Source organism: Ranitomeya imitator, chromosome 1 (genome assembly GCF_032444005.1).
Source record: "Ranitomeya imitator isolate aRanImi1 chromosome 1, aRanImi1.pri, whole genome shotgun sequence".
Taxonomy (NCBI): Eukaryota; Metazoa; Chordata; class Amphibia; order Anura; family Dendrobatidae; genus Ranitomeya; species Ranitomeya imitator.
Genome location: NC_091282.1, coordinates 523536758 through 523551670, shown reverse-complemented (window position 1 = coordinate 523551670; position 14913 = coordinate 523536758). Strand labels below are relative to the sequence as shown.

The following is a 14913-nucleotide window of genomic DNA, read 5'->3' as shown; positions in this document are numbered from 1 at the left end:
GGAGCGCCAATGTTTAGGCACACAGGAGCTTTCCAAACGCGACATGGTGTCCGCTAACGATGGAGATAATTTTTCATTCAAAAAGTCAAATGGCTCTCCTTCCCTTCCGAGCCTTACCATGTGCCCAAACAGTGGTTTACCCCCACATATGAGGTATCAGTGTACTCAGGAGAAATTGCCCAACAAATTTTAGGATCCATTTTATCCTGTTGCCCATGTGAAAATGAAAAAATTGAGGCTAAAAGAATTTTTTTGTGAAAAAAAAGTACTTTTTCATTTTTACGGATCAATTTGTGAAGCACCTGGGGGTTCAAAGTGCTCACTATGCATCTAGATAAGTTCCTTGGGGCGTCTAGTTTCCAAAATGGGGTCACTTGTGGGGGAGCTCCAATTTTTAGGCACACGGGGGCTCTCCAAACGTGACATGGTGTCCGCTAAAGAGTGGAGCCAATTTTTGATTCAAAAAGTCAAATGGCGCACCTTCCCTTCCAAGCCCTGCCGTGCGCCCAAACAGTGGTTTACCCCCACATATGAGGTATCCGCGTACTCAGGACAAATTGGACAACAACTTACGTGGTTCAGTTTCTCCTTTTACCATTGGGAAAATAAAAAAATTGTTGCTAAAAGATAATTTTTGTGACTAAAAAGTTAAATGTTCATTTTTTCCTTCCATGTTGCTTCTGCTGCTGTGAAGCACCTGAAGGGTTAATAAACTTCTGGAATGTGGTTTTGAGTACCTTGAGGGGTGCAGTTTTTAGAATGGTGTCACTTTTGGGTATTTTCAGCCATATAGACCCCTCAAACTGACTTCAAATGTGAGGTGGTCCCTAAAAAAATGGTTTTGTAAATTTCGTTGTAAAAATGAGAAATCGCTGGTCAAATTTTAACCCTTATAACTTCCTAGCAAAAAAAAATTTTGTTTCCAAAATTGTGCTGATGTAAAGTAAACATGTGGGAAATGTTATTTATTAACTATTTTGTGTCACATATCTGTCTGGTTTAACAGAATAAAAATTCAAAATGTGAAAATTGCGAAATTTTCAAAATTTTCGCCAAATTTCCGTTTTTATCACAAACACATAATTTATTGACCTAAATTTACCACTAACATGAAGCCCAATATGTCACGAAAAAACAATATCAGAACCGCTAGGATCCGTTGAAGCGTTCCTGAGTTATTACCTCATAAAGGGACACTGGTCAGAATTGCAAAAAACGGCAAGGTCTTTAACCCCTCTGTGACCTTAGACGTACTATCCCGTCGAGGTGCCCTGGGCTTATCTGACCCTGGACGGGATAGTACGTCATAGCCGATCGGCCGCGCTCACGGGGGGAGCGCGGCCGATCGCGGCCGGGTGTCAGCTGCTTATCGCAGCTGACATCCGGCACTATGTGCCAGGTGCGGTCACGGACCGCCCCCGGCACATTAACCCCTGGCACACCGCGATCAAAGATGATCGCGATGTGCCGGCGGTGCAGGGAAGCACCGCGCAGGGAGGGGGCTCCCTGCGGGCTTCCCTGAGCCCCCCGCAGCAACGCGATGTGATCGCGTTGCTGCGAGGGTCTCCTCACCTCCCTCCCTGCTCGAGCTCCGGATCCAAGATGGCCGCGGATCCGGGTCCTGCAGGGAGGGAGGTGGCTTCACAGAGCCTGCTTAGAGCAGGCACTGTGAAGGCTGCAGCGCTGCATGTCAGATCAGTGATCTGACAGAGTGCTGTGCAAACTGTCAGATCACTGATCTGTGATGTCCCCCCCTGGGACAAAGTAAAAAAGTAAAAAAAAATTTTTCCAAATGTGTAAAAAAAATAAAAAAAAATATTCCAAAATAATGAAAAAAAAAAAAAAAATATTATTCCCATAAATACATTTCTTCATCTAAATAAAAAAAAAACCAATAAAAGCACACATATTTAGTATCGCCGCGTCCGTAACGACCCGACCTATAAAACTGTCCCACTAGTTAACCCCTTCAGTAAACACCGTAAGAAAAAAAAAAAAAAAACGAGGCAAAAAACAACGCTTTATTATCATACCGCCGAACAAAAAGTGGAATAACACGCGATCAAAAGGACAGATATAAATAACCATGGTACCGCTGAAAGCGTCATATTGTCCCGCAAAAAAAGAGCCGCCATACAGCATCATCAGCAAAAAAATAAAAAAGTTATAGTCCTGAGAATAAAGCGATGCAAAAATAATTATTTTTTCTGTAAAATAGTTTTTATCGTATAAAAGCGCCAAACCATAAAAAAATGATATAAATGAGGTATCGCTGTAATCGTACTGACCCGAAGAATAAAACTGATTTATCAATTTTACCAAACGCGGAACGGTATAAACGCCTCCCCCAATAGAAATTCATGAATAGCTGGCTTTTGGTCATTCTTCCTCACAAAAATCGGAATAAAAAGCGATAAAAAAATGTCACGTGCCCAAAAATGTTTTCAATAAAAACGTCAACTCGTCCCGCAAAAAACAAGACCTCACATGACTCTGTGGACCAAAATATGGAAAAATTATAGCTCTCAAAATGTGGTATTGCAAAAAATATTTTTTGCAATAAAAATGGTCTTTCAGTGTGTGACGGCTGCCAATCATAAAAATCCGCTAAAAAACTCGCTATAAAAGTAAATCAAACCCCCCTTCATCACCCCCTTAGTTAGGGAAAAATAAAAAAAAATGTATTTATTTCCATTTTCCCATTAGGGCTAGGGTTAGGGCTAGGGTTAGGGCTAGGGCTAGGGTTAGTGCTAGGGTTAGGGCTAGGGCTAGGGTTAGGGCTAGGGTTAGGGTTAGGGTTAGGGCTAGGGTTAGGGCTAGGGTTAGGGTTAGGGTTGGGGCTACAGTTAGGGTTGGGGCTAAAGTTAGGGTTAGGGTTTAGATTACATTTACAGTTGGGAATAGGGTTGGGATTAGGGTTAGGGGTGTGTCAGGGTTAGAGGTGTGGTTAGGGTTACCGTTGGAATTAGGGTTAGGGGTGTGTTTAGATTAGGGTTTCAGTTATAATTGGGGGGTTTCCACTGTTTCGGCACATCAGGGGCTCTCCAAACACGACATGGCGTCCGATCTCAATTCCAGCCAATTCTGCGTTGAAAAAGTAAAACAGTGCTCCTTCCCTTCCGAGCTCTCCTGTGTGCCCAAACAGGGGTTTACCCCAACATATGGGGTATCAGCGTACTCAGGACAAATTGGACAACAACTTTTGTGGACCAATTTCTCCTGTTACCCTTGGGAAAATACAAAACTGGGGGCTAAAAAATAATTTTTGTGGGAAAACAAAAAGATTTTTTATTTTCACGGCTCTGCGTTATAAACTGTAGTGAAACACTTGGGGGTTCAAAGTTCTCACAACACATCTAGATAAGTTCATTGAGGGGTCTAGTTTCCAATATGGGGTCACTTGTGGGGGGTTTCTACTGTTTAGGTACATTAGGGGCTCTGCAAACGCAATGTGACGCCTGCAGACCAATCCATCTAAGTCTGCATTCCAAATGATGCTCCTTCCCTTCCGAGCCCTCCCATGCGCCCAAACGGTGGTTCCCCCCCACATATCGGGTATCAGCGTACTCAGGACAAATTGGACAACAACATTTAGGGTCCAATTTCTCCTGCTAACCTTGGAAAAATACAAAACTGGGGGCTAAAATATAATTTTTGTGGAAAAAAAAATATTTTTTATTTGCATGGCTCTGCGTTATAAACTGTAGTGAAATACTTGGGGGTTCAAAGCTCTCACAACACATCAAGATGAGTTCCTTAGGGGGTCTACTTTCCAAAATGGTGTCACTTGTGGGGGGTTTCTACTGTTTAGGTACATTAGGGGCTCTGCAAACGCAATGTGACGCCTGCAGACCATTCCATCTAAGTCTGCATTCCAAATGGCGCTCCTTCCCTTCCGAACCCTCCCATGCGCCCAAACGGTGGTTCCCCCCCACATATGGGGTATCAGCGTACTCAGGACAAATTGGACAACAACTTTTGGGGTCCAATTTCTCCTGTTACCCTAGGGAAAATACAAAACTGGGGGCTAAAAAATAATTTTTGTGGGAAAAAAATTTTGTTTTATTTTTATGGCTCTGCATTATAAACTTCTGTGAAGCCCTTGGTGGGTCAAAGTGCTCACCACACATCCAGATAAGTTCCTTAGGGGGTCTACTTTCCAAAATGGTGTCACTTGTGGGGGGTTTCAATGTTTAGGCACATCAGTGGCTCTCCAAACGCAACATGGCGTCCCATCTCAATTCCTGTCAATTTTGCATTGAAAAGTCAAACGGCGCTCCTTCCCTTCCGAGCTCTCCCATGCGCCCAAACAGTGGTTTACTGCCACATATGGGGTATCAGCGTACTCGGGACAAATTGGACAACAACTTTTGAGGTCCAATTTCTTTTCTTACCCTTGGAAAAATAAAAAATTGGGGGCAAAAATATAATTTTTGTGAAAAAATATGATTTTTTATTTTTACGGTTCTGCATTATAAACTTCTGTGAAGCACTTGGTGGGTCAAAGTGCTCACCACACCTCTAGATAAGTTCCTTAGGGGGTCTACTTTCCAAAATGGTGTCACTTGTGGGGGGTTTCAATGTTTAGGCACATCAGTGGCTCTCCAAACGCAACATGGCGTCCCATCTCAATTCCTGTCAATTTTGCATTGAAAAGTCAAATAGCGCTCCTTCCCTTCCGAGCTCTCCCATGCGCCCAAACAGTTGTTTACTGCCACATATGGGGTATCAGCGTACTCAGGACAAATTGGACAACAACTTTTTGGGTCCAATTTCTCCTGTTACCCTTGGTAAAATAAAACAAATTGGAGCTGAAGTAAATTTTTTGTGTAAAAAAGTTAAATGTTCATTTTTATTTAAACATTCCAAAAATTCCTATTAAACACCTGAAGGGTTAATAAACTTCTTGAATGTGGTTTTGAGCACCTTGAGGGGTGCAGTTTTTAGAATGGTGTCACACTTGGGCATTTTCTATCATATAGACCCCTCAAAATGACTTCAAATGAGACGTGGTCCCTAAAAAAAAATGGTGTTGTAAAAATGAGAAATTGCTGGTCAACTTTTAACCCTTATAACTCCCTAACAAAAAAAAAAATTGGTTCCAAAATTATGCTGATGTAAAGGAGACATGTGGGAAATGTTACTTATTAAGTATTTTGTGTGACATATCTCTGTGATTTAATTGCATAAAAATTCAAAGTTTGAAAATTGCGAAATTTTCAAAATTTTCGCCAAATTTCCGTTTTTTTCACAAATAAACGCAGGTACTATCAAAGAAATTTTACCACTATCATGAAGTACAATATGTCACGAGAAAACAATGTCAGAATCACCAGGATCCGTTGAAGCGTTTCGGAGTTATAACCTCATAAAGGGACAGTGGTCAGAATTGTAAAAATTGGCCTGGTCATTAACGTGCAAACCACCCTTGGGGGTAAAGGGGTTAAGGTCAAAATAGGCTGGGTCATGAAGGGGTTAAAAACCTTACCATGTGTCAGCGTTGACCTCAGTGTGTGAATAAGGGCAGACAAAAGGACCGGGTCCCAACCAGTGGACACCAGTCTGTGGAAGCTTTTAAATTTAATTACCAGCTCAGGAAAGGGAGGCCACACCCCGGCTTGCACAAAATACAAAAATACAAAGAAAAAACACAAAAACTGAGCTTGGATTAAGTTTGTATACATGCAACACAAAAGCGTATGTCCACATTGGCCAAAAAGCGCATAAAACCAGCAAGAAACAAAATGAGCAAAAAACCTGCTGTAACTAAATAAGTGAAAAGCAAAAGTGCATTTAAATAACGCAGGGTTCTTGGTAATACTGTTTTTGGTCACAAATAGCATAAAAGCCATCCCACCACGACACAGTAACTCTGATCAGGACGGTCCTACACTGTTTAAAATTAAAAACCCTTACCATGCGTCAGAGTTGACCTCGGTGTGTGAATAAGGGCAGACAAAAGGACCGAGTCCCAATATATGCACACCAGTAATGTCTACATATACAATATATATATTATATATACATGGTGCATCATCATCTCAATGCATTTTAGATTGTCAGTATTACACTGACCGAAGCCTCTTAGACCATGCTCCTGGAATGGTCTAAGCTGTCCACCGTCGCGGGAAAACCATGAGGTTGGGTTGCCATGATGACTATCAGGACTTTGTGATTACATAGTGGGGTTGCTGTTCGGATGGAAGAGGGAGCCCCTTTCCTCTCCTAGTCTCCTGGATGTTGGGTTCGATATCGATCGCAGCATTTAGAGGGTTAAACAGCCAGGGGCAGTGAGGTCCGTGCTACTAGCTGTGACAGCCGGGGCACAGATGTCACGTAAGCTGAGATCCCGGCGGCGATGGTGCTGGCATAGCTCCTGTGCTACGCACAATCTCCATTACGTTTCTCTACGGATCTGTAACCCTTACCAAACTATGACATATTGGTATATCAAATATCATGAAGAGATTAAATACTGCTGTTAGAGTGACCGCGGCATTTGAGGACTTGACTAGCGTGGGCAGTTGATTGCTGTGTAACACACGCTCATCATCTGCTATTAATGATGCATGCTCCGTTTCTGAGTCTGCATCAAAGACAAGTCTTTTGTCGGAAAGTAATTATTCTCAAGGTAATTAAAATAACACTTGTTATTATTATTATTATTATTTTTTTTTTTTTAAGGGAAATTTATTAAAGCCAGAGCTAAAGAGAGATCCCGTCAGTACTCGTGTTAAACTAAAAATTGTCCCCCATCTCCTGAGATCAAGATTGGCGGCTGAGTTATTTCCTGCTAATATACAGGTATTGTGTTTTTCCTGCAAATGATATATATTTTGTTCTGTAGTCTCATCTTGCTGCCTTCCTGATATGTCAATACCATGTCTTATTTGTGCTACACTATTGCAGGTGGTCTATGATGGGCTTTTTGGTGGAAACACAAATGCAAAATTAAGATTGCTGTCACTGCAATTTGTGCACCATATCTGTGGAGTGTAAGTACCAGAAATAACTGTGAATACTTTTATAGTTATGAAGAACGCATGACAAGAGGTTGCCTGGGCAAAACAATAATTATACCGTTGGCTAGGTATTAGTGATGACGAGCGAGCGTACTCAGATAAGGTGTTATCTGAGTGTCCTTGGCGTATTCAAAAAATATGGACGAGTCCCCGCTGCTGCGTGTCTTGTAGCTCTTTGACAGTCGCAACACATGCAGGGGTTGCCTAACAAACAGGATATCCCTGCATGTGTTGTGCAAGACATGCAGCCGCGGGGACTCGTCCATATTTTAGGAGCACGCCCAAGATACTCTGTTAGCACCCGAGCATGCTTGGATAACACCTTATCTGAGCATGTTCGCTCATCAGTACTTGGTATGGTATGTTTAACCCCCCCCCCCCCAAAAAAAAAAAAAGACTACACTCACATCCCTGCATTTATCGTGATCCAGCGCATGTCACTGCATGGTCTGAATTTACCCCAGCAGAAAGTAATCTGCATTCAAAACCGCAGCGTGATCGCTGAGACCTGTGTTTGGTTTCAAACGGTCAGGTGATGTCCGCGGCATACCATGCATGACACCCTGGGCATGTTATCATTAGTCTTTGGTTTGCCTTGCTCTATTTGAAGACCCCAATACCCAGTACATAGATGTCAGACAAATAATCATTCTATGGACAGCTCCTTCCCGGCGCTCACAAACATAGGAAGGATCGGATCAGGCAAGTGACCGGTGTTCTCTATAAAGGACCTCCTCCAGACTTCTGTGCAGTGTCGAAATTCAACAGGCTGCATCGTTCTTTCCCCGAACTTCATTTGTTGGGGGAAATTAGGAGGCCACCAAACAGTCAGGTTTAGTAATCTTTTATCTAATTTGTACAGAAAATGACATGCACACTAGGCTAATGATTCCTTGATATTTGTGATCCTATAGGTACCTTCACACTGAACGATATCGCTAGCGATCCGTTACGTTGCAGCGTCCTGGCTAGCGATCTCGTTGAGTTTGACAGGCAGCAGCGATCAGGATCCTGCTGTGCCATCGTTGGTCGGCGCAGAAAGTCCAGAACTTTATTTCGTCGCTGGACTCCCGCAGACATCGCTGAATCGGCGTGTGTGACGCCGATTCAGCGATGTCTTCACTGGTAACCAGGGTAAACATCGGGTTACTAAGCGCAGGGCCGCGCTTAGTAACCCGATGCTTACCCTGGTTACCAGCGTAAACGTAAAAAAAACCCAAACACTACATACTTACATTCTGGTGTCTGTCCCCCGGCGCTGTGCTTTCCGGCTGGCGCTCACAGTCAGTGCAGAGAAGCACAGCGCCGGGGGACAGACACCGGAATGTAGGTATGTAGTGTTTTTTTTTTTTTTACGTTTACGCTGGTAACCATGGTAAACATTGGGTTACTAAGTGCGGCCCTGCGCTTAGTAACCCGATGTTTACCCTAGTTACCAAGGGACTTCGCATAGTTGGTCGCTGGAGAGCTGTCTGTGTGATAGCTCTCCAGCGACCACACAGCGACGCTGCAGCGATCGGGATCGTTGTCTAGATCGCTGCAGCGTCGCTAAATGTGACGGTACCTTTAGTCTTATTTCAGAGAAATCCACGTTTTTCTTCATATGCAAATGAGTTGTTCAGGTTGAGAGTGTGCCTCCAGGGCTTATTTTAGATGATGTGAGAGGTGCAGATTAGGAGAACAGGCTGTCGGTTGTTACATGTCTCACACTGATAATGCCCCATTTAATTTAAAATAAGTTTTGGATGCTGATTTTCGGGAAGATCTATGTCCGGCCTACAGATCTTAACAACAACTCTTTTAATTAATAAGAAAAATGTGTATCTGTTTTGAAAAAGACATCAGATTGCAGATACCAATGTGTCATTTTACTCACATGCCCATATAAATGGCTTAGGAGGGTTGACACTACTGACAGATTCGCTTTAAAAAAAAAAAACATCCTTTCTGGTCTGGACGTAAAACAATATGTAATTTTATAGTCAATATTACAGGTTCCCTGAATTTTAATTGGTTACTTTATTGATATTAATTACCAAATTAACATTTATTTTGCTTTCTAACAGGTGCCCGGATGCTAAAATGAAGCCTTTAGGTCCTATGCTATTGAATGGGCTTACAAAACTGATTAATGAATACAAAGAGGTAAGGATTCTATATTTCTTTAAAGGGATCCTGTCAGCAGGATTGTGCACAGTAACCCACAGACAGTGTCAGGTCGGCGCCGTTATACTGATTACAATGATACCTTGGATGATGAAATCTGTGTTGTCGTTGTTGTGTAATCTTTATTTTCAGTTAATGATGTGCCCGTATTGCGGGGCGGCCTGGAGCGGGGGTCTTCATGTGATACTCTGATTAGGTATTCATAATGCAGACTGCTGACAAGTTACTGATCCCTCACTGACCTGCCCCCTAGTGTACATACTGAATATAGGTACATACTGAAAAAACACCCTTCTGCTGCAGCATAATGGCATGTTTGCTGTCCTAATAATAACTGTGCTTGATGTTATTCAGATAGTGCAAAAAAAAAAAAAGAATTTGAAAATGGCACCAGCCGTGCCTGCGCAGTAGCAGCTATCGGTGTATATAGAGGTGATCCAATAGCTGCTAATGCGCTGGCGCCGCCATCTTGCTGGAGATAGCGCAACAGCAGCTATAGGATCTATATATACCTAGCTGAATAACCTCAAAATAACTGAAAATAAAGATTAAGCAACAACCACAAGACGGATTTAATCAACCAAGGTATCATTTCAATCAGTATAATGGCGCTGACCTGACACGGTCTGTAGTTTACTGTGCACAATCCTGCTGACAGGTTCCCTTTAAATCTTGGATCCAGTCAGATATTGTGAGTAAAATATTAGCTTAGACACCACTCTTGAAGCACAGCTGAAATCTGTGTTTTCGGCTACTGTTAATCTAATGTGTTTACCCACCTGAAAGCAAATTCAGAATTCTGTTCATTTACTGTTACCAGAAAATATTGTATTATTTACTATTGAATCACATCTGCCAAATGTATGTAGACAGCGGGACGCTGGTTTACAAGGGTAATGGCAATATTTTGGCTATAAGGGAAGAAAATCCATGATTATGTTATTTTAAATTTAGAAATTTTACCTTATGCACTGCTCAAAAAAATAAAGGGAACACTTAAACAACAGAATATAACTCCAAGTAAATCAAACTTCTGTGAAATCAAACTGTCCACTAAGGAAGCAACACTGTTTGACAACCATTTTCACATGCTGTTGTGCAAATGGAATAGACAACAGATGGAAATTGTTGGCAATTTTCAAGACACACTCAATATAGGAGTGGTTCTGCAGGTGGGGAGCACAGAGACCACATCTCATTACCAATGCTTTCTGGCTGATGTTTTGGTCACTTTTGATGTTGGTTATGCTTTCACACTCGTGGTAGCATGTGACGCACTCTACAACCCACACAAGTGGCTCAGATAGTGCAGCTCATCCAGGATGGCACATCAGTCCGAGCTGTGGCAAGAAGGTTTGCTGTGTCAGTTAGCGTAGTGTCCAGAGGCTGGAGGCGCTACCAGGAGACCGGACAGTACACCAGGAGACGTGGAGGGGGCCATAGGAGGGCAACAACCCAGCAGCAGGACCGCTACCTCAGCCTTTGTGCAAGGAGGAACAGGAGGAACACTGCCAGAGCCCTGCAAAATGACCTCCAGCAGGCCACAAATGTGCATGTGTCTGCAAAATATTTAGAATTGAGAGTCCTCAGTGGTTGATACCTTTTAATGGCTAACTGAAAAGATGGTAACAAATTGCAAGCTTTCAAGACTACACAGGTCTCTTCATCAGGCAAAGACTAAAACAAATTCATGTGTCTGCACAAACGGTTAGAAACTGACTCCATGAGGATGGTCTGAATGCCAGACGTCCACAGATGGGGGTTGTGCTCACAGCCCAACACCGTGCAGAACGCTTGGCATTTGCCACAAAACGCTAGGATTGGCAAATTCGCCACTGGCGCCATGTGCTCTTCACAGATGAAAGCAGGTTCACACTGAGCACATGTGACAGAGTCTGGAGACACCGTGGAGAGCGATCTGCCTGCAACATCCTTCAGCATGACCGGTTTGGCAGTGGGTCAGTAATGGTGTGGGTGGCATTTCTTTGGAGGGCCGCACAGCCCTCCATATGCTCACCAGAGGTAGCCTGACTGCCATTAGGTATCCTCAGACCCCTTGTGAGACCATATGCTGGTGCAGTCGGCCCTGGGTTCCTCCTAATGCAGAACAATGCCAGACCTCATGTGGCTGGAGTGTGTCAGCAGTTCCGGCAAGATGAAGGCATTGCAGCTATGGACTGGCCTGCCCGTTCCCCAGACCTGAATCCGATTGAACACATCTGGGACATCATGTCTCGCGCCATCCACCAATGTCACGTTTCACCACAGACTGTCCAGGAGTTGGCAGACGCTTTAGTCCAGGTCTGGCAGGAGATCCCTCAGGAGGCCATCCACCGCCTCATCAGGAGCATGCCCAGGCATTGTAGGAAGGACATACAGGGATGTGGAGGCCACACACACTACTGAGCATAATTTCCTTGTCTTGAGGCATTTCCACTGAAGTTGGATCAGCCTGTAACTTCATTTGTCTACTTTGATTTTGAGCATCATTCCAACTCCAGACCTCTGTGAGATATTAGTTGTGATTTACGTTGATCATTTTTAGGTTTTATTGTTCTCAACACATTCCACTATGTAATGAATAAAGATTTACAACTGGAATATTTCATCTAGGATGTGGGATTTTAGTGTTCCCTTTATTTTTTTTTTTTGTGAGCAATGTATTTTAATTTTTTAGTCTTACATACTTTGCTCACTATTCTTGTTCTTAGTTTCAGGGCTTTTTAAAGAGAAAATTTGCATATACCTAGTACGGTACTTTTCATGCTACTGTATATTATATTGTTGAATCATGTAGAGTAAAGGTACATGCTGAAGGAAAAGAAAAAAAAAAAAGAAAAAACCTTGATGTTTCTGATCATTCTAAAAAGACTGGAATTATTAAGGAACAATATTTTATTTTCATTTAAAATCCTAAACAGTAGCATTGTTGGATTTTTGTTATACTAGCACACTGATAGCGGGTAACACTGTGTCTGATATTTCTTTATTCATGCCTTGATTTAGTTAAAATGTGAAACATGTATTTTTTTTGGTGGAATTATGTTTTTACAATTTTTATTTCCTAATTCTGTCAAGGATCCAAAGTTGCTTTCCATGGCTTATTCGGCAGTCGGCAAACTTTCAGGGTATGTTTACTACTACAATACTGTCTGATAAATTTCCCAGACTCTGAACTGTCATTACATTGAATTTTTGCTTTTTTAATCTCTTATCTAGCCGGATGCCTCAGCTTTTCACAAAGGACCTTGCTTTAGTTCAGCAGTTTTTTGAAGCCATGAGGAAGGTGAGAAGATTCTAGTATGTCCCATAATAGCAGATTTTTTTTTGTATGTGATGACTATTCAACAGAAAATTGCTGGAAATACAGCCGTAAACAAAGAGTGTTATGTTGTAAAAGCGATCTGTTCAGCAGTCATGTGCCCCTAATAGCCGCAGGTGGAATCGCGATCCACCTACAGCTGTTAACATGTTAAATGCCGTTGTCAGTCTCTGACGGCAGAATTTATAACATGCCCGTGCCCAAAGTGTGTCACTACTTTCACACATCAGTTTTCTTCTACGCCTCATTGGGGGACACAGGACCATGGGTGTTATGCTGCTGCCACTAGGACGACACTAAGTAATACAGAAAGAATAAGGGTATGTTCACACGTTCAGGATTTCCATCCTTTTTTTTTCAGGACAGTTTTTTAAAAAAAAACTGCAGCTCTTGGCAGAAAACGCAGGTCCTTTTTTTGGTCCTTTTTTTGTCCTTTTTTGATGCGTTTTTTGATGCGTTTTTTGATGCGTTTTTTTATCCTTTTTTTTATGCAGTTTTCTATGCAGAGACTGTGTGTTTCCTAGGAAGCTTTTTAGGGCTAAAATGGCTGAAAATACCCTAACCCTAACCCTACCCCTAACCCTACCCCTAACCCTACCCCTACCCCTATTCTAACCTTAGTAAAAAAAAAAAAAAAAAAAAAAAAAAAAAATTCTTAATTTTTTTATTGTCCCTACCAATGGGGGTGACAAAGTGGGGGGGGGGTGTCATTTACTATTTTTTTATTTTGATCACTGAGATAGGTTATATCTCAGTGATCAAAATGCACTTTGGAGCGAATCTGCCGGCCGGCAGATTCGGCGGGCGCACTGCGCATGCGCCCGCCATTTTGCAAGATGGCGGCGCCCAGGGAGAAGACGGCCGGACGGACACCGGGACGCCGGGTAAGTATAAGGGGGGGAGATTAGGGCACGGGGGGGGGCATCGGAGCACTGGGGGGGGGGCATCGGAGCACGGGGGGGGGGGGCGCATCGGAGCACGGGGGCGGGATCGGAGCACGGGGGGGCAGCCACACTCCGCCCACGCACTTCCGCCCGCTTCCCCGCACTTCCTGCTGCAGCGGTTCTGCACATCAAATCGCAGTAAAACCCGCAGATATATTTTTGATCTGCGGGTTTTACTGCGATTTTGACCTCACAATGGAGGTCTATGGGTGCAGAACCGCTGCGGTTCAGGAAAAAGAAGTGACATGCTCCTTCTTTTTTGCCGCAGCTATTCTGCGCGGCTTTTTAAACGAAATTACGGACCATGTGCACAGCAGTGACTGTTTTCCATAGGGTTACATTGTTATGTACCCTGCATGGAAAACTGCTGCGGAACCGCAGCGGCAATACCGCTGCGGTTCCGCAGTAAAAAACGCACTGTGTGAACATGGCCTAACTCCTCCCCTGCAGTATACACCCTCTCACTGGGCAATATTCAACCAGTTCTTGCTTAGTGTCTGTAGGAGGCACTTGGGTCTGTTTCAGACCCCAACGTTTTTATTTACCTTTTTGATTTTCTGTAAAAAAATTTTCTTTATCGCCTCTCATTGGGGGACACAGGAACCATGGGTGTATGCTGCTGCCACTAGGAGGCTGACACTATGCAAATAAAAAAGTTAGCTCCTCCTCTGCAGTGTACACCCACCGACTGGCATTATACTCTTCAGTTTAGCTTAGTGTCAGTAGGAGGTGGACACGGGTCTTTCATTAGACCCTTATCTACCTCAATGTGCGTCGTTCCTTTTCAGGTTTTCCGGAGGGATACAGGGTGAGCAGTCACACCTGTACTCCCACAATACGGACTATGAGTACGGCGTGTACTGCCACCCCGTATCCTCATAGATCCCTCACCAGGACCAAGACCCTAGCACACAAGCGTGCTTAGAAGTTCGGTCCTGGCTCCGTCCCCCACGCACTCGCCCACCAGAGCCTGTCGGTTGAGGAGACGAGGACGTCCATCAGCTCCCTGGACGTCTCGCCCCCTTTTTAAGGTTCGTACCGGCGTGGGATGTGTTAGGTGAGTATTTCCTCCTTCCCATCCCAGATCTTTGATAGGGGGGGGTTTCTTGCTAGGGGTTCCCAGACGGTGACCCTCTCTTACCGGTCATCGCCTGTATCTTTCATCGGCGCGGCCGGTAGTTTATTGGTGTCATCACATTTCTTCCTGGGGCCTTCTGCTCTTCGGCGCGGGGCCCCCCTTTTAGGCTGCCGCGCTCTTTCCCCCCAGCACTTTCTTCCAGGGAGCTGCTAACTTTCAACTCTGACTGCCGTTAGCTCTTTCTGCGGCGCACTACCGGCGCTGCGGTTTTTACCCTGGCACATTCTCAGCGCGGCAGCCCTGCTGGCTGTCGCGTGCTTCTCGCTGCGGCGCATTGCTCTCGCGCCGCAGGAGGTGTTTATCTGCGGCGCCCTTATGCGG

At 43.9% G+C, this 14913-nt stretch overlaps 1 protein-coding gene across 2 annotated transcripts in view; it reads left to right on the top strand.

Moving 5' to 3' along the window:
• ECPAS (Ecm29 proteasome adaptor and scaffold) overlaps positions 1–14913 on the top strand; it is a 290433-nt gene that overhangs the window by 40192 nt on the left and 235328 nt on the right. For both annotated transcript variants that reach the window (XM_069766926.1, XM_069766915.1), the window contains exons 9-13: positions 6685–6804; positions 6910–6995; positions 9089–9167; positions 12267–12316; positions 12408–12474. In XM_069766926.1, the coding sequence (XP_069623027.1) occupies positions 6685–6804; positions 6910–6995; positions 9089–9167; positions 12267–12316; positions 12408–12474 (402 nt within the window). The remainder of the gene's footprint in view (positions 1–6684; positions 6805–6909; positions 6996–9088; positions 9168–12266; positions 12317–12407; positions 12475–14913) is intronic.